This window comes from Alligator mississippiensis, chromosome 8 (genome assembly GCF_030867095.1).
Source record: "Alligator mississippiensis isolate rAllMis1 chromosome 8, rAllMis1, whole genome shotgun sequence".
NCBI lineage: Eukaryota > Metazoa > Chordata > Crocodylia > Alligatoridae > Alligator > Alligator mississippiensis.
Genome location: NC_081831.1, coordinates 42,366,211 through 42,389,359, shown reverse-complemented (window position 1 = coordinate 42,389,359; position 23,149 = coordinate 42,366,211). Strand labels below are relative to the sequence as shown.

Here is a 23,149-nt window from a genome sequence, read left to right as displayed (position 1 = left end):
TAAGAAGTGCTCAAGATCTCTTTAATACTCGTAGCAATACAGTACCCCCAACTGCCATGCTAGGTTGCTGCCAGGTGGAGAAGGTGGAAGGCATATAGGGCACAATGCTTCCAGCAACACAGGGCCCACTTGCACCATGCTAGGCCCCTGGCAGAAGTGCCATGTGCATGGTATGGCACGTCTGGCATCACAGTATCTCCCCTTCACCCAGGTGGAGCTTTAGAGGCTGGGACACGTTTGGGTTACGGAGGACAGTGGCTCTGTCTCTTCACTTGGGTGGTATCATGAGATGGCACACTTTCAGGTTGTGCAGCACAGAAGCAAAGCAGCTCCCATGCCATGCCGAGGCACTGGATAGATGGAAGATGTTGGATGTAAGAATGACAGTGCTGCCTGCAGTGAAGCATCCCCCATTATTGCACCATGCTGAATAAGTGTTGGTTGATTGAACATGTCTCGGCGATGGAAGGCAGTAGCATGGCCCCCATGACACTGCACTGCAGAGAAGGATGAAGCATGTCCCGGTTATGAATGACTGCAGCGTAGAGCCCACACAATTCCATGCTGGCTGGTGGGGATACAGCATGTCTAGATTATACAGGCCATTGCTTCTAGCAGTGCAGTGACTCCTAACACCATGCTGGGGTGGTGGTAGATGTGGTATGTCCAGGCTGGAAGGGCAGACCAAGTTTCTCAGCTGGTCCTGGGAGTTCTGGGTCAGAGAAAACCAAGGTGCAGGCAAAGCTATTTGAGTCCTGACAGGCGCTGGGGGAAAGGGGTCAGCCCACACAGCAATGTGAGCGCAAGACAAAAAAGAGGGAGCAGCTTCCATGTCTAGTGTCTTTCCTCCTCCATCATCAGGGTGCCTGGTGGATGTCCTCAGACCGCAGCACTTTGTAGATGATCCAGTAGAAGATGTTAAACACCAGGAAGGCAAAGGGGAAGACAGCCCGGGAGATAGTATCGATCCGCTTGGCCCTGTCAATGTAGCGCCTATGGATTGTCTCTCCCTCCCTCAGGAGTGGGGTTGGGGGAGGAGGGCTGTAGATGCTGGGACCCTCCATGGCACCTCCATCCTTCACTTGTAGACAGTGGCCGAGGCCATAGCCACGGAAGTAAAAACGGCTCTCGCGGACAATCTCCTCCTCCTGGAGAGATGAAGGCAAGAGAAAAAGGGAAACAGCGCTTGAGTTCAGTCACTGCCCAGAGAGAGGCATCAAAGAGTGAGGCATGAGCATGGTACATCAGGTGACCAATGACTCACGCTCCATCTAAACACCATAGGGAGACAGGTGTGTGTATATTTCTGTGTCTGTATGTTCCAGGTACTAGTGCAGGCACGTAACATATAACTACCAAATATAATCATACATGTTGATAAGCCTGGTTTGCACAATACAAGGGTCAAGCTAACAAATCTGGCTGCAGGGAGCCCTTTTTTAGCCACCAGCATTGTTTCTGGGCCTATGGATCCCACTGAAGGATCAGAGCTGATAGATCCTTTTGAAGATTCAGAGCTGTGGCTTCTATATGTGCATCCCACAGGCAGAGATGGACAGGTTTTATAGTTTCATCGTTTCATAGTTGGTAGGGTTGGAAGGGACCTGAGGAGATCACTTAGTCCGACCCCCTGCCGTGGCAGGAAAGAGTACTGGGGTCAAATGACCCCGGCCAGATGTTCGTCCAGCCTCCTTTTAAAGACCCCCAGGGTAGGAGCCAGCACCACTTCTTTTGGAAGTTGGTTCCAGATCCTAGCTGCCCTGACAGTGAAATAGCGCTTCCTAATGTCTAGCCTGAAACTTCCCTCCGCTAGCTTGTGTCCGTTGTTTCTTGTAACTCCCGGGATTGCTCGGGGGAACAGGGACTCTCCCAATGCCTGCTGGTCCCCCTTGGCTAGTTTGTAGACTGCCACTAGATCCCCTCTCAGCCTTCTCTTTTGGAGGCTGAACAGGTTCAGGTCCCTCAGCCTCTCCTCATAGGGCCTGCCCTGCTGACCCCTGATCATGCAGGTGACTCTCCTTTGGACCCTCTCCATATTGGCCACATCCCTCCTGAAGTGCGGCGCCCAGAACTGGATGCAGTACTCCATCTGCGGCCTGACCAGTGTTGCATAGAGGGGGAGGCTCACCTCCTTGGCCCTGCTTGAGATGCATCTGTGGATGCACGACAAGGTATGGTTGGCCTTCCTGACCGCATCCCCACTTTGTCGGCCCATGTTCATTGTGGCATCAATGATGACTCCAAGATCCTTTTCTGTCTCAACACTGGCGAGAAGAGAGCCTGTAGGTATGCTGCTGGTTCTTCCTCCCCAGGTGCATTACCCTGCACTTGTCAGTGTTGAAACCCATCCTGTTCTCTTCGGCCCACCCCTGTAACCTGTCTAGATCTGCTTGCAGCCTGATCCTTCCTACTAGTGTACCCACTTCACCCCACATGTTAGTGTCATCTGCGAACTTGAACAGGGTGCTTTCTACCCCCTCGCCCAAGTCACTGATGAAGATGTTGAATAGTGCGGGCCCAAGGACCGAGCCCTGGGGAACCCCACTGCCCACATCCCTCCAGGTCGAATAAGACCCGTCCACCACCACCCCCTGGGTGCGGCCCTCCAGCCAGTTAGTGACCCATTTGACTGTGTAGGCACCAACACCACTGTCTCCTAGTTTCTTACTGAGAATGGGGTGAGAGACAGTGTTGAAGGCCTTCCTGAAGTCCAGAAAGACTATATCCACTGTGACACCTGCATCCAAGGACTTGGTGACCTGGTCATAGAAGGCCACCAGTTTGGTCTGACAGGACCTGCCTCTAATGAACCCATGCTGGTTGCCCCTGAGCATAACCTCCCCTGCTGGCCGTTCCTGGACATGTGGCAGGATAATTCTTTCGAAAAGCTTCCCCAGGACCGAGGTAAGACTCACGGGCCTATAGTTTCCTGGATCCTCCTTCCTCTCTTTTTTGAAGATGGGGACCACATTGGCCCTTTTCCAGTCCTCCAGCACATCGCCCGAGTGCCATGAGTGCTCGTAGAGCTGTGCCAGAGGTCCCGCAATGACCCCTGCTAGTTCCTTCAGCACTCTGGGGTGGAGATCATCAGGACCTGTGGATTTAAATACATCTAGTCCCTCCAGAAGTTCCCTGACAAGGTCCTCATTAACCCTAGGCCTGGGTGTGCCACCCACAGGGCCCTCGGGGGAGGGGGGCAGTGGGGGAGATATCCGGGTCCCTCCTCAGAAATACGGAGGCAAAGAAATTGTTGAATATGTCAGCTTTACCATCAGGTGAGATGACCAGATTTCCTAGTGTGTCCTGCAGAGGCCCCACATTGCTTGGCACCTTCTTTTGCCCCACTATGTATTTGAAAAAGGACTTCTTGTTGTCCTTGATCTGGGTCGCTAGTCCCTCCTGGACACTCAACTCCCTCCAGCTCTGGGACCTCAGTGCGTCCCCCACTAGTTTTCTTACCTCATTAAAGTCCGCCCTCCTGAAGTCAAGGGCTGCTGCCTTGCTAGAGGCTTTTGCCACCTTGCGCTCGATGGTGAATTCCAGCAGACGATTGCTATCGCCTAGGTGGTCAAGCACCCGCAGACCCTGTACCAAGTCGTCGCCTGTGGTGCTCTAGGGAAAGCTAAGACTATGGTTTTAAAGGGCACAGGCTCTCTGTCTAGTTGTATAGTGGCCCTGCAACATATAATATTGTTCCCAGCCACCCCCCTCCCCTGGGACTTGCAGCCTACACTGTGTGTACACATATGCGTGTGTGCATCCAAGCTCACTTTCCCTATGTATTCTATTTCCCTACAAAACTAGATTAAAGCACAGGTATACTGCTCAAATGCATAAGACCGCAACCTCAACACCACCAGGAAAACGAATGATACAAGTGCTTGCCCCACCCTGGCAACTTGGAGCTGTGACTTCTACCTTCTTTGCCTTACCCCACCAACAACTGCTGGGTCTATATCCATCTGGGGAGAGGACTGGAAGGCCAGTGTTACATGGGTGCTGCACAGGCCCTTGGCATCAGTGCTTTAAGGACTCGTCTGTGTCCTGAGATAGTAGACAAGGCTGGATTAACCCTTTAGTGGGCCCTATGCAAACAAACTCATCGGCCCTGGGCCAGTCGAGAACCACCCCCCAACCTCATCTTGGTGCTGCTGCCCACAGGAAGTGGGGCTTGGAGCTATTGCTAGGAAGCAACCACCATGGCGGCAAGGCTGGCGATGGGGAGAAGAAGGGAAGGGAAAGGAGGCGAATGGGGTCATCCATGCCCCTGCCGTGGAGGGAAGGACTGGGGTCTCCTGGGGTCCTCTTCCAATCACAGTGCTCTGGGGGAGGAACATAGAAACAACTACCATCCCTGCAAATTTTCATCCCACTGTGCCTTAACACACACACAAAGTCACATGTCACGAGTTTTGCTTTCAGCAGTTCCAGGTGCAGTTTTCCAGAAACCTCTGCACCTATTTTCTTGAAACTTGGCAGGCCTTGTGCCCTTAGAAGGGCCTACCATCCCTGCTGTTTTCATCCAAATCCGCCAAAAATTGACACAGTTATGGGTATTTCAGTGATTCCCCATTATAGTCTATGGCTGAATCACTGAATCTCTCTGAATCAGTGCTAAATTTTCCGAAGCCAATTCAGCCGAATTGATTTGGGACAGTGATCCAAATCTCTGAACTGAATCACTGTCCTCCGAATCAGTGGACTCCAAACCCGAATCAAATACTTCCCTATTCGCACAGGCCTACTGCCTGGGATCTTTATTTAACAGGGTTAACCTGTCTGCTAGATAAGTTCCTCCCAGTGGGAAAAGGAGACAGCTGTTACATTAGTGATATTAGCTCCCCTTTGTTACAGAGATTTATTTATGCCATTCTTTAGGTTTAGTGTAGGCTGCAAGTCCCAGGGGAGGGGGGTGACTGGGAACAATATTATATGTTGCAGGGCCACTATACAGCCAGACACAGAGCCTGTGCCCTTTAAAACCATAGTCTCAGCTTTCCCTAGAGCTCCAGAGGTGAATGAAGTTTGACTCCCTTCTTCACTGACAGAGCCTGCACTTTCAGGAAGAGGATCAGCAAACCCTGAGGCCAAACCTGGAACTTGCATTTCTATTTAGGCCTCATGTACATTAAGGCTGTATCCCAGTTACAGCTATTGATTGGCAGCTGTGCAGGGGGCTAATGCAGATGTGCAGAGCTGCTTTAAGCACCTGTGGAGCTGCTGGAAAACAGGGTAAGTTGAACCAGTAAAAGGCATGGATGATAGGAGTTTTGCCTGTGTATGCTGAGGTCTATACCACTAGGATTGGGGCTTAGTTTGGATGTGGCCTTAGTCCCTGAATGAGAGTGTCATCTACAGAGGCTTGGCTTGTTACTGGGAAGGGCTGCTGCAACCAAGAGACTTTAGGCTTTGTAGCTAGAAAGAAAGTTCTTTCTTCCGGGCTGTGGCTCCGCTGTGTCAGCAAGAATGAACTAAAATTCTGCAGCCAGGTCCCTGCCATCCATGACTTTCTGGTTCAGGGTATTGGAAAGCTGGTGGCAGCTGCAGGTTAATAGAGTGAGGTCTGGATTCACTGTGACTCCAGAGCAGCAGAGGTGGGTGGGTTGTGGCCCAAAGCAGTGTGGGAAGGCAGCTGGAGGATCTCCACTGGAACTCAGGAGCATCACTACCCTGTAAGTCACTCCAGTGCAAAAGTATTCCTGATCCCAACAGGGGTAAAACTCTCCACAGTGATAAACCAGTTACAGCAAAGAAAGGAGCTGTAGCACACTGGCACTGACTTGTTACGTCAACACAACTGGGCTTCCATTGGTGTAAAATGCATGTGTGGATGAGCCCTTAGACACCACAAATAACACAGCAGCCAGAGTCCTTTTTCCTGTTCACTCCTGTGTTTGCTATTTACTCTTTGCTTTTGGCTGACCTCACATTAGGACTCTTAAGTGTGGTGGTGACTTTTGCATTGAAGAGGCATTTGGAGCTGCCAGGGGAACACTCATCAGGGAAACTGCTGTTCGTCACATGTGCACCGTCCACCAGACTTCAACTGTCTAGTCCTCTTGGGATGGCCACAGCAGTTAACCCCTCTCAGCAGTTAACCCCTCTCAGCAGTGTTCTTTCAGGCTGCCTGCAGATTCAGACAGACCATGCTGTGTTGGTTACAGTTGCCTTACAGCTGGATACGTTTTTTAGTCATAAGGGCTAGAAGCCCAGGGTGAGACCTGTGTGTTGCATCATCAAGAAGGCAAAGGGGGAAGCAAGACAAAGAGGGCCTACCTAGGCAGTGTCCTCTTCCTCTTCAGTGGTGAAATGAGGTCATTCTCCTCCTTACCCCTGACCAGCCAAGGGGCTTTTATGGCTGTGGGTTGCCGTTTCAGTGACACATAGGAACTGTGGCAGGGGGAGAATTCCTCCTTTGATGTTATATATTAGAAGGGGGGGGGGGGAGGCACGAGGAGTAACAGACTCCAACTCAATCCTTTGCCCTACTTCTGGCTACTGATGTCTGGTCACCAGCCCATCTGCATCACTGCAAATTTTGACAGGCAAAGGCAGTGGAGTTGGAAACCGGGCTGTGATGCCCCCGCCCCTGGAAATGGCAGGTCCTGGTGCTTTATCCTGGCCCACAATGCCTGAACCCAGGAGCCAGCCCCAGGGCATTAGGACTTTGCTCTGCTGACTCAGCAGGGCCAACAGAAGCAAAAAGCAGTATGCAGACTTCAGTTGCTCCATCAGCACCTCTGCCTTTCCAGCAGCTGAGGAGTAGAGATCTGCTGAGTAAGGAGGTGCCAGCTTTGCACAGATACTTCTCAGAGTGGAGCTGCGCTTTGGCTTCAGTTAGGAGCTGGCACCTAACTTAATCCTCTCAGGCGACCTAGGAACAACGCTATAATGAGCCCTTCCAACAGCGCAGACAGGCCATTAGGAGTGGCCATCTGGACCTAATTCTGCCCTCAGCAACACTGGCTTGAATCTTCAGTAACATCAACAGAGACCACAGAATTCCTAGCTTGCCTTTCACTTAAAGGACTGCACCTACTTGGAGGCTGCAAAAATTATGCTGATGAAGGATTATGCAGAACGGAAGCCATAAGTGTCCAGCACGCGACTGCTGTCATGACCTCTTTTGAATTATGGAGCCCTGGATTCTGAGCTCAGTAAGTGGTTGGAAGGCTCAGGTCCAGGGAGGGCTGGGGAAGCTGAGCACAGCGAGGCAGCTGGCAGGCAGCCAGGGGTGAGCTGAAAGAGTGTGGCTTTCCATGGCTGCAGATGCCAAGAGCCCTGCAGAGAGGACTTGGAATAGCTCCCCAAGGGGAAGCAACAGAGCAGTGTCCTGGGCTAAAATGCTTGTCATCAGCAGCAAAGAAAGCTGCTCGACTCTACCTGACAGTAAAACTCCTGGAACAGTGCCTCTGAGAGCCCCCGTGAGCCCTAGAGCAGCTCTTACAAATGCATAGGCAACAGTCCTGACCCCACCCAGAAAAGCCCCCTTCTGCTCTGACCTGCCAGAGTATAACCTTGATGCCAGCCCCAGAGATACCACCTGTGCTGCCCTGCTGTCCCACGCAGCAGGTTTGTTGCTTTTGTACTGGGTCCAACAGTTGGGCTAGAGCACTATTTACCTGCATCCACCTGTCCTACCTGGCTTCACCTGCTGGGAGTTCTCCACACAACGCACGTATCATTACTGTGCTGAGCTGTGTCCCTTTGACAACAGGGAATGAATGCATTGCTGCAGGGAGTCTCCCAGCTCTTCTGGGCACTGAGAAGCTACCTTCATCTTGTTACCTCAAATCCTCCTCTGACCCCAAAGCACTCAGTGGCAGGCAGTCAACACAAGGAGTTTCCCTCCTGACTATAACTGGCTCTGTCACCGTCTCACTGCATGGTTTTGTGTAAGAACCTTGACTTCTTGGGCTATGTCTGCCACATCTAACATGGCCAACCCACATTAATTAACTTTTGTTTAAAGAGCAGCTAAGACAAGGCAGCATGGGTTGTAAACCCAGAGAGAAAGCTTGAGCACAACTCCAGGCTCCCATCTAGGTTCAAGTGCCCATGGCTGGCCTCCTGGTGTTCTGATCTGAATCAAGAACACCCTTCATTGCGGCAGAAACACAGCCTGAGTTCCCCTGATGAAATGCTTGGAGACCCCCAACAGAGCGCTGCAATAAATGACAGCCAATAAACGTAACGCCAGTGTTGCAGACGGGCCATCTCACTCTTTGAATCATTGACACATCTTCTAAGTAATGCTGCTTTGTGAGGAGGGTATCATTACTCTCCCTTTTCAGAAAGCAGAGCTGAGCCCCTAACGAGTGGTGTTTTGCCCATGGGCAGACAATGACAGTGACTGAGCTGGAATTAGAGCTGCAGGGGGAAGGACCTCAGTGATAAACTGAACAGAAGGACTGCAAAGCACCTGCCCTGGAGCCCTGCCCTCCAGGCTCCCCACCTTGCTTGCTGGATGCAGCTTCCTCTGACATGATGTTGTGTCCCTTCCTTCTACCTGTTTATGCTCCCTGCCCAGATTCAGAGCTTGACCTGGCAGACTACAGGCAGGGGCTGCTCTCACTGCTAGGAAGGGGCATGGGCTCAGCCCCTGCCTGGGTAGGCAGAGCAAGGTCAGAGCTGGCTCTGTGGAATCAGCAGCAGAGGTGAGGGCTGGTGTCAGAGCTGGCACAGCTCCATTTGGCACAGACGTGGTGAGGCTGGTGCTCTGGTCTGGCTGGGGTTCCTAGCCTCTGTTGTGAGAGGCAGTATATGGGTCTAATATATGGATGTTCCCCAGCCTCAGGTGTGCACAGCCGGGGGACCCTTCACTTCAGATTACAACTCCCAATACAAACAAGCAGACCCTGTCTGGGCCCTGTCACTAGGCAACCAAAGTGCAGATGCTGCTGCACTTTCTGAGAGCACACTTGCTGCCCTGACTTTTGATCAGCAGTGTACCCTCTGTTGCCATGACAATGGACCAGTAATTGTGGGCTTGGGACTGCATGCAGCAGTGAGAAGGGACATTTTCCAGCCCCCTTCCAGCAGCGAGAACAATGGGGTTTCCTGCTGGAGGAGGGAGGCTGCCTGGTGTCCGCTGGCCCTGGCCTGGGGTCCCCACAGGAGAGCTCAGAGGACTATACACCCAGCCCATTCAAAGCCCTGGCAGAGGTGTTATCCTCCCATTTGTACCAGTGTCTAGGGGCAGGGTAGGCATCATGTCTAGCACCTAGGCCAGGGCTACTGCTACTTTGGGCTTCCTCTCCACATGAACCTGGCCCTACCTCAGCCAAAGGTAAATCTTTCCTTGGCCTTTGTGCAAGCTGGATTAGACCCCACAGAGCCCTTGTGAAGAGCAGTGAGGCATTCAGGGCTGAGGGATGCTACGTGCATGACTGAGCTGCTGGTTCCCGGCCCTGGCTCGACTTGGTCAGTGCATGAGCACACGGAGCCCTCTTTCCAGACCTGGGAGCACGTGGGCCACTGTTGGCAGGAATGAGATTCTATCAGGTCCCAGGCATCCCACCATCTCCCATGATTTCATGTCAAAGGAAAGGCTTCAAATGGACCCAGTTACTGGGGCTTAGGCCTGCTCCAAGGTCCAGTCTGATGCCACACCAGAGTCTTCTTTTGAAGGCAGGCATCTGCTCCAAGCAGGGCTATGGCTGGGCCTGGCACTGGGCTACAGGATTGCTGAGCCTCCCAAGCTTCATCCTGTTAGGTCACCAGAGACAGGACACAGTTCACTGAGCTGTCCTGGGCTCACAGCTCCCTGGAGCAGAAGCTCTGGGTGGCTCTGCTTAGAACCCAGGAAGGCCCTGGTTAATGACAGAGCATACACCAACTGCTGAAACTTCCTTAGCCTGATGAAGGGTTTTTGAACCCGAAAGCTTGCTTAATAACTTTTCTCCAACTGTTTGGGTTGGTCTAATAAAAGATATCAAATTCACTCAAGGAACCTTGTCTGCCTGGTTAATGACATGCACTTGGGAATGGAGACCCCAGCTTGTGTGTGTCCCTACCCTATGGTCAGCTCTGTAGTGGGGCCAGACGGCACGCCTCCCTGAAGCCTGTGCCGGAGCAGGGGACTCACCATCCTCTGGCGCCGCTGCCTCCTGCGCAGTCGCATGAACTCCTTGTGCTGGCGTGAGACAAAGTTGACAGCCGCATACTCCAGCAGGGCAGCAAAGACAAAGACCAGGCACACAGCCATCCAGATATCTATGGCCTTCACATATGAGACCTGCAGAATCCAGGGGTTAGGGGGGTTGCGAGGCATCAGGCAACACATGGCAGCAATGCCCAGCTGGCAGGGATGAGGGCAGCCCCTGATGCCAGACCTCCCAAAGTGATTACTCATCCAGAGCCTCTCCCTTCTGCTTTTTCAGCCCCTGTTCTCACTCCATTCCCTCCCCTCATGCTAACTTCTCTCTTCTGCCCCACAGGGAGGACTATACTCAGGAAGGGAAGGCAGTGCTGTCCTGCCCTTTTTAGGAGCTGCCCTAGTGTGGTGGCCCTGTGAGAGATGGGGAAGGGCACCTGTCACTGATTTGTGCCAGCCATGTCTTGCTCAGGAGCTTCTTTACCAGCAATGGGTCATGACAAGAGGGAAAGAGAAAATCAATTAGGCAGCACTTTACACATTTTCCACCCCTCTGCCTTCTCCTAGCTCCTGCTTTTATTAATATAGAGCAGCTTTCAACTCCTGTCCTTGCTCTCCCCGCTTCCCTGAGCCCCCTGAAGCCCTGCCAAGAAGGAGAAGGGCAGCAGGGCTCTGTTCTCTCAGCCCTCCACCGTGTGATGCTTGTTCTGAGCCACTGAGCTGCCAGGGATAAGGAAGGTCTCGCTCCCCATCAGTGCTGATTGCTGCAAGGCTTGGCCAGTTCTAGCTCCCTGCTGCCCTGTGCTGCTGGATGAGCAGTCTCCCTTGCATTAACTGCACCAAGACCCCGCTCACTCCTGGGGTGTAAGTACTCTGGTTCATTCCTTTGCTTAAGGCTGAAGAGTGAGTTCTAGGGCTGGTTAAGAAGAAGGGCTGTTCATCCCCTTTATACCCAGGCAGGGGCCAAGTGAACTTTGCCTTTGCACCTCTGTCCAGCTTCTGGAGATCTGAAGTCCTGGGCTTCCCAAAGAGTTCTGCCAACACCCCTTCATCCTGACCCACAGCACCTGCTGCTATTCCACTCTTGAACACCACTGAGCAGAGACCACTAGTCTTGTAGGTCTTTGCGATAGCTAGGACTTCTAGCACATTTAACTTCTACTCAAGGCAGAAGCCTCCATCTGGCAGGACTGATTAGCTAGTGGTGTCCTCCGAAGCCTATTCCTGCTCTGTGGGGCAGTGCCCCCCTTGTTGTGTGCCTGTGCAGCATCAAGCCAACAGAGCTCCAATCTCAGTGAGGGCAACACAGCCCCTCCAGTGTTAAATAAACCACAGCTGGTTCTCATCGTCACATAAGAGCAGGGAGAAGAAGAGCCTTCAGAATAACCCTGTCCCCAACTGAAAGACAGACACCCATTTTAATCCCTTACAAAACCTCCATGCCATCAGCTTTAAAATAACAGGGAGCCAGATTTTGAACATCCCAGCAAACCAGCACCCACAAGGCTGAGTTCATTATAAATCCTGCCTGGAGTTTAAGCAAAGTTTTTTCCTTTCTTAAGTTGCTAACTGCCCTTTAATTACTCAAATAGGAAGGAGTAGGAACCTCCTTCCCAGCCTGTCTGTTTTTCTGCCTGTCTGTGCCCTCTTTGCATGTCTTTCCACTTGGATGCTTGTGATCAAGGAAGCGAGTCTCAGAAGTTTATTACCAATTTCACTCTCAGTGGTTCAGTGCCAGGGTTACAAGTGCAACCATGAGGCTGCTTATTTGCTTTAAAGGCAACAATTTCTAAGGGGTTAGAACACACAGGCCCAGGAATCCACATGTTCTACTTATACCTTAGGTTCTTTGGACAATTGTGACCTGCCAGCTCCTACTGCTTATTGCCCCTCTCTGTACCTGGGTGAGGCAACTTTCAGTTCCTTCACTTAGGCAGTTTCAGAGAAATCCTCAATTTACTGGCATTTGTTTTTTCTCTGTGCATGTGGTTATGTGGCTAACAAGACCATGGAGAAGCCATAGTGTCATTTTCCAGACACACTGGATGCAGGATGAAGAATCCTTCTCCTGAATTAGGAAACTATAAATAGTTCCTATGAGCAGATGGGCTGTGTGTGTTGGCAGCTGCAGGCCTGGTCAAAAGGGAGGTTTCATGGCAGGAGGAAGGCAAAAATTGAAGCACCTTCAACTGCACAATACAGCAAGGAGCACATGACCACAGGCTGCACAGGGCATTGTACTGTTGGGGGAGAGGGACCATCTCATGCTCAGCCCTGTCCAGGTTCCTTGATCCTTAGCTGCAAACCAACCTGTTCTTTTAGGGCTGAAGTACCTCAGTTTTGTACAGTTTTGTACAAGTGCCCCTCCCAGCTAACCTGCAGCCTCAGGATTGGGCTCCACATGCAGTCTGCTGGTTCCCCTCTATCGTGACTTGCAGTTCACCCCCATTCCAGTGGCAGTTTCTCTGTCTGCAGCTGTCAGCAATTTTGCAGTTTGCCACATCACAGAAAAGAAAACAACCCCCCAGCCACTGACCTTTGGGAGGGAGGCCCGGGAGCCTGCACTCTGAGTGGTCATAGTCAGCACAGTTGTGATCCCCAGCCCTACCCGGGCAGGCGCGGCATCCATATTGATCCAGAAAGAGACCCAGGAGAGGATGACGATCAACAGGCTGGGAATGTACATCTGGATCAGGTAGTAGCCCATCTGCCTCTCTAGGTGGAACTTCACCTCGATGCAGGTGAACTTGCCTGTGAGGAAAGGCCTAGAGCACATCAGCAAAAACAATCCCAAGGGCTGGGCAACACCTTAGAAAGCTTATGATGACCTGACCATCATCAAGAAGCTTTCAAGACTCTTGAGAACCTGGCACACATTCTGACACTCTGGAAAGATGTTACCCCAAGGCCTGGACTGGGCGTGATCCTTAAAGGGCCCAGTGTGTGAGCCCTGCTGTCCTGGACAAGTTATAACTCAGGGATGTGCCCCCTGCTCTTTCCCCCCTCACATTCTCCCTATTGAAGCTGTTTTACAACTCAGAATTATTCTCTTGCTCCCAGCTGGAACTTCCTCTAAGTCCCCTCTGTTGCCAGCGGTGAGGTGCAATTCATCTGTGCTCCGATGCTGCAGGGGCATGGCCCTGCTGGGCGCTCACCTGTGTTGTAGTATTTGGTGCAGTATCCCAGATCCTTTTCATCCCTCAGAATGAACTGGGGGAGTGTCAAGCCTTCTGCCACTTGGACAGCTTCTTGGTCCTCTAGCCACTCAAATATCAGGTCATTCATGGTGTAGCCAACTGGGGTACAAGCAAGAGATGAGACAGGATGGCTGCAGTGAGGGAATGAAAGGAAACCTCTGGGTGGCTCTAAAAAGGGAGGGTGCTGGAGAAGCAGGTCTGAGGCTGCTCTGTACTGCTGTCTCTGAGTCTCTACACTACAGGGTGCTGTCACAGGACTTCCCCACTGATATTTAGCCCATGTAGCAGCAAAGGACTTGGCACAGTGGGCAACTTCTGATCTCTCCTGCAGGCTACCTGCATGGAGGTGGGATCTGCCCTGCCTAGCCAGGGGTGCTGGAATGCTGTCTGCAAGCTAGTCTGTGATGTCCAGGCATTCATGTCTCAGAAGCTCCAGGTGAAGGTCTGGTGAGGAAATAAAAATGTGTGTCCACGAGCCCACCCTGCCCTAGGCACCAGCAGGCTCCTGCACACACATGCAGCAGCAGTCATAGCTGAGTGCACACTGTGCCCAGAGAGGCGACAGCCACAGGGATTCCTACAGTGGCAGATGTGCTGGCAAGCAAACCTGCCCCCATGCACTGTGCACATTGGGAGTTATGTGCTCACAGAGCCTCTAGATACTGCACCAGTGACACACACTGGTGCTCACAGTTGCTCTGGCATGCACAGCACTGGATTCACACACACAGGTTTTTCTACCAGCTGTGGTCTCTTACCAGGGGCTTGTACACAGTGCAGGGCCTATCTATCACATCCCCTCCCTGTCCTCTCAGCCTCCCATGGCTGTTATGTGAAAGGCCCCCTCCCCAAGTGTGGGATGCTTTGACTACAGGGTCAAGCTCCCAGTACCCCATGGGTGATCACTGATCAGTTTCCCCTTTCCCTTTCCTTACTTGCTGTTCCCCTTGCTGCATCTCCACATGCCCCCTCCCCTTCCATTGTTACCACCATTCATCCCTTCTTTCCACTTCTCTTTCTGCTGTCCCCATTCATCTCTTTTCCCTCCTCCCTCCATTGTCACCCCTGCTTCCTTCTCTCCCGGGCACCTGGCAGCCTCCACAGGCACAAGGGAGGGGAATGGGATGGGTGGCAGTGTGCATGGGCAAAGTGGGCCTGCTGTGCCCTTATGACAACCCCAGGGCACTGAGAAAGTACCCCTCACTCCTGCTGCCTGAGCTCCTCAGCCCCACATTAAGCAAGGCTGTGGGAAAGCCAGATCTGCTGGCAGGGGTGACATATAGAGGGTGCACGGGGGTGCACGTGCACCCCCTGAGAGCACTGGTGCACGCCCTGTCAGGCCACACTCCCCATTTAGCCAGCGGACAGTGGGGCAGGCAGGAGCACCAGTGCCCCCCCTGCAAGTGCTGGCTAGGGAGCAGGGCTGCCAGCAAAAGCAGCTGCGCTGCTTCCGGAAGTGGCTGTGGAGCTCCGGAAGCGGCACGACCACTTTTACGGTGAGTGAGATCGGCTCCCCCATGGCCGGTGGGATCAACTGCTGGGGGACCCCTCCTCCATTGACTCAAGAGGCACGAGACACCCATGTTGCTGGCTTCCCCTTCTGCTGCTGGGAACAGATAAGCAAATGGGAGGGGGGAGGAGGGGGCTCTTGGAGGGCTGAAGGGACATGCCCTTACACCTGCCTCACATAAGTGATGCCCTGTCAACTGTGGCCCTGTACTTTCAGGTACTCACAGCTCTCTAGCTGCATTGTGCACGTCTGGATGTCCATGGGGAAGTTCTTGAGATCCATGGGGCAGGAGAGGATCAATGTCAGCCTGGGAGAAGCAGACAGAAAGGAGTAGGTTTGTTGGAGCCTGATATTCTGGGGAGTCTCCCTGCTGTCTTCAAGAGCAGCACCATGATGTGAGGGGAAAGAAGGGCTGGGCTGGTAGCCCAGGGCTAACAGCAGGCACAGACTTCCTTACTAAATCTAGGTGTGGTGACTCCCTCACCATGAGCAGTCTATGGGGACCTTCACCAATCCAAACACAGGTCTGCATCACTTGTGCTACAGAAGCAATTCTATTGGTGGTAGCATTAGTAGGATACTAGCCACTGGGAAGACATGCATGGAGCCTGCAGGTTACACATTTTGTGTCAGGAATAGCTGGAGTTGTTCTCAACCCCCTCCCACTTTTCCCTGAAGGGCACTTGCATTACCCACCACCCTTGGGGACCCCCAGCTGGTACCGGATGCTGTAGAGCACGTTGCCATTCTTGAAGATGCGCAGCAACTTGTTGTCGGTGGTGACCTCATGGAAGTTGGCTCCCTTCTCATTGGCAAAAAATAAATCTGGCTTCCAGATTGAGTCCAGCATGGAGGGATCCAGGTCCAGCGAGTCATCTGGGTACTCCCTGTAGGCCAGGCGGGGGTCGTTCCACTGCTGGCGCAGGAAGACATTCACTCGGTAATCCTAGGGAAAGAGGGGCACCCATCATAGCTAGTGAGGGAGTGGGGATGTTTCCTGCTGCAGGTGCCCTCCATGACTGGAGACCTGAGGGGCAGCAGGATGAGTGGGGCTGGGGAAGAGGCAGCCAAAGAGATGGGGGGTGGTGTGACCCCTTGGGCTGGTGGCTGCTGTTGGACAAACACGGGTGTCTAGGAATGTAATGCTGGTCTTGACTTGCTCAGCGCAGATCTCTGTCCTGCAGCCCTGACTGCTGCCATGTCCCATTTGGCTAGCAAAACATGGAGTATTATGTGACTGGGAAACCAAGTACTAGGGACTGCACAGGGGCCTCTGGCTGGGACATGGGCAGTGTTTCTGGGTTTCACCATTAGGGGACTTTGGCCCATACCGGCATCGGTCTAGCAATGACATTAGCCCTCACACAGTTTCCAGCCCTGCCCTTCTGACTGGCTGCCTGCCCCACTTCCCTGCCTCCTGCAACCTGCCCTCTTCCTTCTGCATTCCATGTCATCACTACATCACTCATTCTGTGGGTGGGACACATGCCAGCATTCAGACTTGTGGCAGGTTACCCTCCCTGGGACACAGCATGTAGCATCCTCCCAAAGCAGCTGCTATGCCTCATGCTCCTTCCAGTGTCACATGGGCCTAGCAGAGGGCTTCAGCAATCAAAAACCAGGCCAAAAATATAGCAAAACATTTAAAGACAGACCAAAGATTTGAGGATTGGTTTTGTGATTTTTCTGGTGCCTGTTCTATGAGGCTGAACACTCTGGAGTTGGCCTCACTGCAAAAAGGAGAATCCTCCTGCACTTACAAAGGACCACAGGACCTTCAGTGACCAGGAGTCAGCCAGGTCTCACATTCAGGTCTAATTTGAAAGCCAGCCAGCAGATCTAACCAAATGACAAGGCTCTTGGGCTCCTGCTGGTTGGCATATCTCAGGGAGCTGAGGTCCTTGGGGTGAGCCCTGGGGTGGGAGCCAGCAAGTGCAGGTGGCTGGCCTCCATACCGCATATCAGGATGGATGTGTAGTGCCCATGGAGTCAGCTGGGTTGCTCTGCCACATAAGGGATAAGACATTTCTATAGGAGCCAAGTCAGAGCAGCAAGACCTGTCTGTGGAAGGGGCTGACACTGATTTTTGTTCTGCCCTTCTCCTGCCCATCTTCCACAAGGGCTTCCCCTTTCAAGGGGGCTCCTGCTTTCACTTTTTGCCATCATTCAGTGCCTCCTTCACTTGTCACTTGTTTCCTTCCTTACAAGATTCCTTGTCCATTCAACTCTCCTGACCCTATGAGGCTCCTGCCATTCCTCCACCCCACCCCCAACCACCCTGCATTGCTCAGGCCTCTTGCCCCACAAGCACCCCACATCTTCCCTATGAGTCTTTCAGTGCCGCAGGCATTGGGTCTCCACAACAACCACAGGATTAACACTAGAGGTGGGTTTGAGGGAACCCTCTGGTTCAAACTAGGATGGGTCTGCCACCCAGGACCGCTGATGAGGCCGCTGGAGTTTTCACATCCCAAGAGCAAGGAAGAACAATGCTCAGTGCACAGTGCTCAGCCTGCCAACCTCCTCTGAAGCTCCAGGGGGACGGGAAGGGGCTGGGAAAGGAAGGAGGCACCAACGGTGCAGCTCTTACCATTGTGGTTTCTGTGACGGAGCCAAAACTGTTGATGAAGATGTTGCATGTCACATTGACGGGTGGGCCTGGGAAACAACCAGACAACACAAAACCTCCCTACAGCAGCTGGTGACAAGATGAAAGCTAGGCTACTGCTGTCCCATCTGCACCCAGGCACACACAGTCATTCGTGCACAAAGTAACCAATTACACATGTAGACATGCCAAGACCATATCTACTCACAGGGGTAAATGCATGTTCAGACACCCTGTTATACTTTCATACACACACATACATTCACTTGTATAGATGGATACATACATGCATATGCTTGTACATGTGCTGGATCCTCCCCCCTTGCATTAACAGATATACCTATGGGAATGTGGGTTTCTGTCCCACCCATTGGTCCATTTAAAATTGCAGGTACTTGAGCTCTGTGTTTCTGCATGGAACATGGAACTGGCCACAAAATCAGCACTCAAGTTACAAGTCACTTCCTTTCTCTTGTGCCTCTGCCTTCCCATGTTCTTTTGTCTGTTCTGTCGTCTTAGCTCATGGGCATTATGGGGAAGGATGGTTTGACCCTGTGTCTGCCCAGCCTGTATCGCGATCAAGTCTTGATCTTAGTGGAGGCCACTAGACACTAGTGTGATATTAACTACATTAATAGGACCAGGGACATAGGGCATGCCCAGGCTGGAGTAGCTGAAGGCTGCAAGCCTGGAGTGGGAGGGCCCTGGCAGTATTGCGTATAGAGGATCCCCAGGCTGGAGCAGTGGGGCCTGTGGGGCAGGGAGAGGAGCATTGTCTTCACTTGCCCTTCTACCCTTCTTGCAGACAGCACCTCTGAGAGCCCTGGGTTTGGGTCCCTCTGAGGTTTTCAAGCTTGGAGGCTCTTGTTACCTTTGAAGTTAGGTCGAATCCGGGCATCATACCCCGATGTTCGGCCCATAAGCTTGTCCAGAAAATCCGAGGGGGACATGGGCTGGGCAACACCCCTGGAGGCTGACTTGATCTCCTCCTTCCCTGAAACCAACCTGGGGAGAGGAGGGAGGTTAGCAGGCTATAACTGTTTCCCTGACACCCAGGACTGCCATAGCATGTGCCTTTGGGTTGCACAAGGTGGGGCAGAGAGTAAGGCTTTCTGGGGCATTGAAGGGCTGGTGTTCTCAGAGCTAGACATCTCTAGAATGGACAAAGGCACTGATTTGAAGAACCTTCCACTGCTGTTGTCTCAGCCTGTCAATGCCAGGGCACTGCTTGGTGGAAGCTCACAGCCTACCAGCATAGTCCCTGTCAGTGTCAGGACTACAAATACCGAGGAATTGGACAGGTAGATGTATCCCCATATCTCTAATCTGCTATGTCTTGCTAATGACTTGGAGAGTGTTGGACAGTAACAGGCAGCTGCTGAAGTACCCAGTGCTGCAGCATGGAGGTGTTCAGACCAGGGGGCTGGCACTTATTTCTCCTCTTCCCACTAATCATTTTGCAAGAAGCATCTGCCCTGGGGGTAGAGCAGATGCTGGATGGTGAAGCAGAAGTTTTGCAGCAGGTATGGAATGAACCAGGGGCACCACACTGCCTGGCCTCATCCAGAACAGATGCTTTTCAACATATGCCTCAGTCCTGTGGCTTGATCATGCTAACAGGCTTGTGGGTTTGGGATGGAGCGGGGACCTGAGGCTACCACCGTATCTGATGTTGACCCCCGGTGTCAGATCTCAAGAGCAGAGCTGCCTTGCGATTGTATATCTGAGCACTACCTGCCCAGTGGCAGGTGCCATTGCAATAATACTCACAATGGTGCAAGCAGCAGCCTGAGAGCTGGTCCCAGCCAAGAGCTTCTTCCTGCTGACACTCACCTCAAGATACCAAACAAATCCCTGAGCCTCACTGAGTGGAATCCTGCCTCCACAAGGCTCAACAGCAAAACTCTCACTGACTTCAGCAGGACCAGAATTTCACCCTGTGTCTCATTTCTCCTAGTCACCTATACTCAGCAATTCCACTCTGTACCATATTTACCTGCCTCATGAGGGACATGAGCACTAACCACTCAGTGTTTTCCCCGAGCACTGAAAGCACAAAGGCTCCTCCAATTACCACCTGTAATTGAAGCCATTTTCTTCCCTCCCCAATAGGCATTAATGTCCCCTGGAATATGTGAGCATTTCCCCTGATGTCCATGCAAACTGATAGCAGCTGGACCCTCTAATTTTAACTTCCCTGGGGTCTTGTGCAGAGTGTCCTCACGCATGTAGTACTGGAGAATGCCCATTGTCCCCAAAGTCTTATTAACCCTCCTAATAGCTGAGTGGTCCTGCTCAGTGACACCGCACTGATTTTGGTCAGGAAGCTCCCCTTTCAGGTTTGTTATGGGGAAGGGTGAGGGGCTGGTTTTGAAGACTGCCCATCAGGGCCATTTCAAGTGATTAGGGGCTGAGGAATACAGGAGGATAGGAGGGTGATGAATAGAGATGTCATCTCCAATTTATCCCCCGGTCAATCAGACACCAGCTTGTAAACATACTTATTAGCAGGATGGGCTTTGCTGCTGCTGCTGCTAGGGTGTTCTTTCACCAAAGGAGAGAGAGTTACAGGCCAGCTCAGACTAGTCTTCTGCCTCCTGCCTCCCTGATTGTTGGGGGAGCTGCCCCAGCAACAGGCTGTGGGCAAGGGGCTTGGTAAGGCAAGAATGACAAAGCACACTCATTCACGTGATGGGGTAGGCACAGAGCAGAAGGCACTGCCCTGTGCAGTTGGGGTGGGGCAGATGGCGAGCTTGCTGCCTGTCCCCCTTTTCCCTTTTCTTAATCAGCATTGCTTTTCCCTGAGAAGGAAGAGTGCTGCCCCCATGTCTAGGAGCAAGGCAGAGTTCAGGTGGTTAACTCTTAGCTGGTAGTTTTTGATCTGCCCAGGCACTCAGACAGCCTCAGCAGCTCTTTGCTTCCTGCCTCAGGTTAGCCTTTTTTCATGATGAGCCAGTAAAGCAAACTTTTCCCATAGTCACCATCACCATCATCATCATCATCACATTATTATTATTATTATTATTATTAATAATAATAATAATAATAATAAGAGAAAGGATCATGTGTCTGACCTTGGTGGTTGTTCTGATTGTTTCGCAAGGCTGCACCAACAGAATGGTTGTTCTGATTGTTTTGCAAGGCTGCATCAACACACAAGCATATCCCATATCTCTCTCCTAGGTTGTCCACGTACCAGCCCAATGGTGAAGTATGTACCTATAGATCCAGGAGGATGCCCTTCCCAGCCACAAACCTATAGCAGGATGGCGGGAAGTGTCTCAGAATCCTTCTCACCATTGCTGTAGGCGTGGGGTAGTGTCCTGAGGGAGGCTAAAGTTGGTGCCTGCTCAGCTAGAGTTAAGCTGAGTTTGTGGCAGTAGGTCCTATGGAGACAATGTGTCACTCTTGGGAGCTTTTGTTGGGGGTGAGAGGGTCTCTTCCCCGTAAGCCACTAATACTAATTCCAGTTTCCAGGAAAATGAAAGGTAGTCAAAACCCAAATCACAGATCCAAGCACCCCTCAGTTTTGAGGGTGATCAGATAGGGCTTGTCTCAGCTTTGACAAAGAGAAGACAATTCCATTCTGACCTCTCAGGTTTCCAGTCCAGTTTTCTAAGTGCCTGCTGCCTGGTGGAAGACAAATTCATGCTCCTGCCCTCTACATATCTCATCCCCCTACAGGGCACTGCCTACTGAGCTGAAGAATGCCTCAGTTTTGGCACAGGAGGGCTGGTGCAGGCTTGGAAAGAGCTGCACTGCTCTGTGAGTTTAAGGACCAGCATTCTGGGATGATGGGGGTTTATGGTAGGATGCAGCTGGGTGATGTCTCATTGCTGGAGTACCTCAGGGATTCTGGATGGCAGGAATAGACTGCCTGTGTACAGATTTGGGATTTAAATATTCTGTGGGACAAGAGTGAGGAGGATTTGCAGACTGGCATGGTGGTTCCTGGGGTACCTAGGACAGTTGTACAGGAAAGAAATACAGTGGCAAGGCTTCACAGGGTTGAAGAAGTGCAACAGCAGAGGAATGTTCCTCAGAACTGAGAGTTTAAGGGAATCTGACATGAATTATACCCTGGACTGATTTTAGAGATGATGGAGACTTATTTAATCTGATCTCAGAGGGCATGCTCCAGTGTATATATATTTGCCTGACAGCTCTTTCTCTGTCAGGCTATAATGATCATTTGAAGAAACAATGGAAAAGACATTGACTAATCACATTCCAGGGCATGTTGACATACCTAGGAAATAACATTAGAACTCTAGGCACAGAGGGAGCTTTCAAGTCAGGCTTTACTGATGCTGTATCCTGGCTTGTGATCATGCCAGGTCTGTGCATATGTGGCACTGCTGTCCCTACTTGTATCTGCTGATGCCACCTAATTAGAGCAGTCAACTCTATGCTGTGTGTTTTGGAGGGGATTCAGGCCCTCCTGGGTCTGAGGGAGAATTGTAAGTCAGGCAATTACTTCATAGCATCACCTGAGGCAAGTGTAAACCCTTTCAAAGGGCCTTTGACTGTTCTCTTGTCATCCACAAAAGATCATTAAAGTTACCTGAAAAGACCAGCCAGAATTACAGTCATCAGGGAGGACTTTGAGAATCTAGTTTTACTGCTTAATTAAGACATGCACATGACAGCCTCCCTTGCCTGCTGGATGGCAGGAACAAGCTGGGGCAGACCAAAGGGCTGATGGCAGAAATCTGCTTCTCAAAAGATGGGAGTAGACAGCTCGGCCTTAGGAAACCCATCACCATGTCCCGGGAGCAGGCTGAGGGAGCCAAGTCAGGCCTGACAAGCCAGTGAACCACGGCTTCACTTCAGGGCCGGGTGGAAGATGCCCGACACGGCAGCGGCAGGAGCAGGAGCCCGCCGCGCTGTCGCGCGGGGAAGGACTTCCCCCGAGGACGCCCCGCGCGGCTCCGAGACCGGAACAGCCCCGGGCTCCCGAGGGAGGGACGCGTCGCCCTCCGGCACCGCCGGGAGCGGCCCCTGCGCCCCCGGACCAGCGCAGGGGCAGCGGGAGCAGCAGGACACCGGGCGACACCGGACTCGGCACCTTCCCCGAGGCCCCGGCGAGGGGGAGCTGCGGAGCCGCCTCCAGCCCCAGGGTCGTGGCCGGCCCCCGGCTCCGGGGCGGGGCGGGGCTGTCCCGGGGCAGCCGAGCCCCGCGCTGGGGCCCGCCCGGCCCTTCCCCCCTGCCGGTCCCTCCTGCTCCCCAGCCCTGGCCGCGGGCGGCGGGGGCGCGGGAGCAGCAGGAGCGGCCCGGGCTCCTCTGCCCCCAGCGGCTGCGCCCCCCGCCCGGCGGAGCCTGCGCCCAGCCCCCGCGCCCAGAGCAGCCGGCGGCAGCCGCACGTGGCAGAGCCGCACCCGGCCGCGCCGCTCACCTGGGGGGCCCGCGCCCCTGCAGCACCCACAGCACGAGCAGCGACAGGGCGCCGGGGCCGAGCGCGCGCATCCCGCGACCGCCGCCGAGCCCCAACCCCAGCCCCTGCCCGAGCCCGAGCCCGAGCCCGAGCCCGCCCCGAGGAGCCGCCGCCGCCGCGCCCCGCCCCGCCCCGCCCCGCCCGGGCCGCGCCCGCATGTCCTGCGCGCCGCGCTCCCCGGCCCGGCCGGCTGCGGGGCTTCAAGCGGCTGCCGGGCTCCAGCCGCCGCGCGGGGCTTGGAGGGGCGGGGCAGCCTCCCCGCGCCGCTCCGCAGCCCCTGTCCTCCAGCGCCGCACCTCGGGG

At 53.1% G+C, this 23,149-nt stretch overlaps 1 protein-coding gene across 1 annotated transcript; it reads right to left on the bottom strand.

Moving 5' to 3' along the window:
- Positions 1 to 22,902, bottom strand: LOC102563109 (glycine receptor subunit alpha-4). Its single transcript, XM_059732713.1, has 9 exons — positions 22,808 to 22,902; positions 18,283 to 18,416; positions 17,394 to 17,461; positions 15,526 to 15,749; positions 15,028 to 15,110; positions 13,252 to 13,392; positions 12,633 to 12,847; positions 10,088 to 10,237; positions 1 to 1,148 (listed from the first exon to the last, which is right to left on the bottom strand). The coding sequence occupies exons 1-9, from the start codon at positions 22,876 to 22,878 to the stop codon at positions 858 to 860; spliced, it is 1,377 nt and encodes a 458-aa protein (XP_059588696.1). The 5' UTR covers positions 22,879 to 22,902; the 3' UTR covers positions 1 to 857.
- Positions 22,903 to 23,149: the final 247 nt, after the last annotated feature.

Excerpts from the sequence above, each read along its gene's own strand:
- LOC102563109 (XM_059732713.1), bottom strand. The coding sequence starts at position 22,878 with ATGCGCGCGCTCGGCCCCGGCGCCCTGTCGCTGCTCGTGCTGTGGGTG. Across the intron at positions 17,462-18,282 it reads GATTCGACCTAACTTCAAAG|GCCCACCCGTCAATGTGACA; the intron begins GTAACAAGAGCC and ends GTTGTTTCCCAG. Across the intron at positions 13,393-15,027 it reads CACAATGCAGCTAGAGAGCT|TTGGCTACACCATGAATGAC; the intron begins GTGAGTACCTGA and ends CTTGTACCCCAG.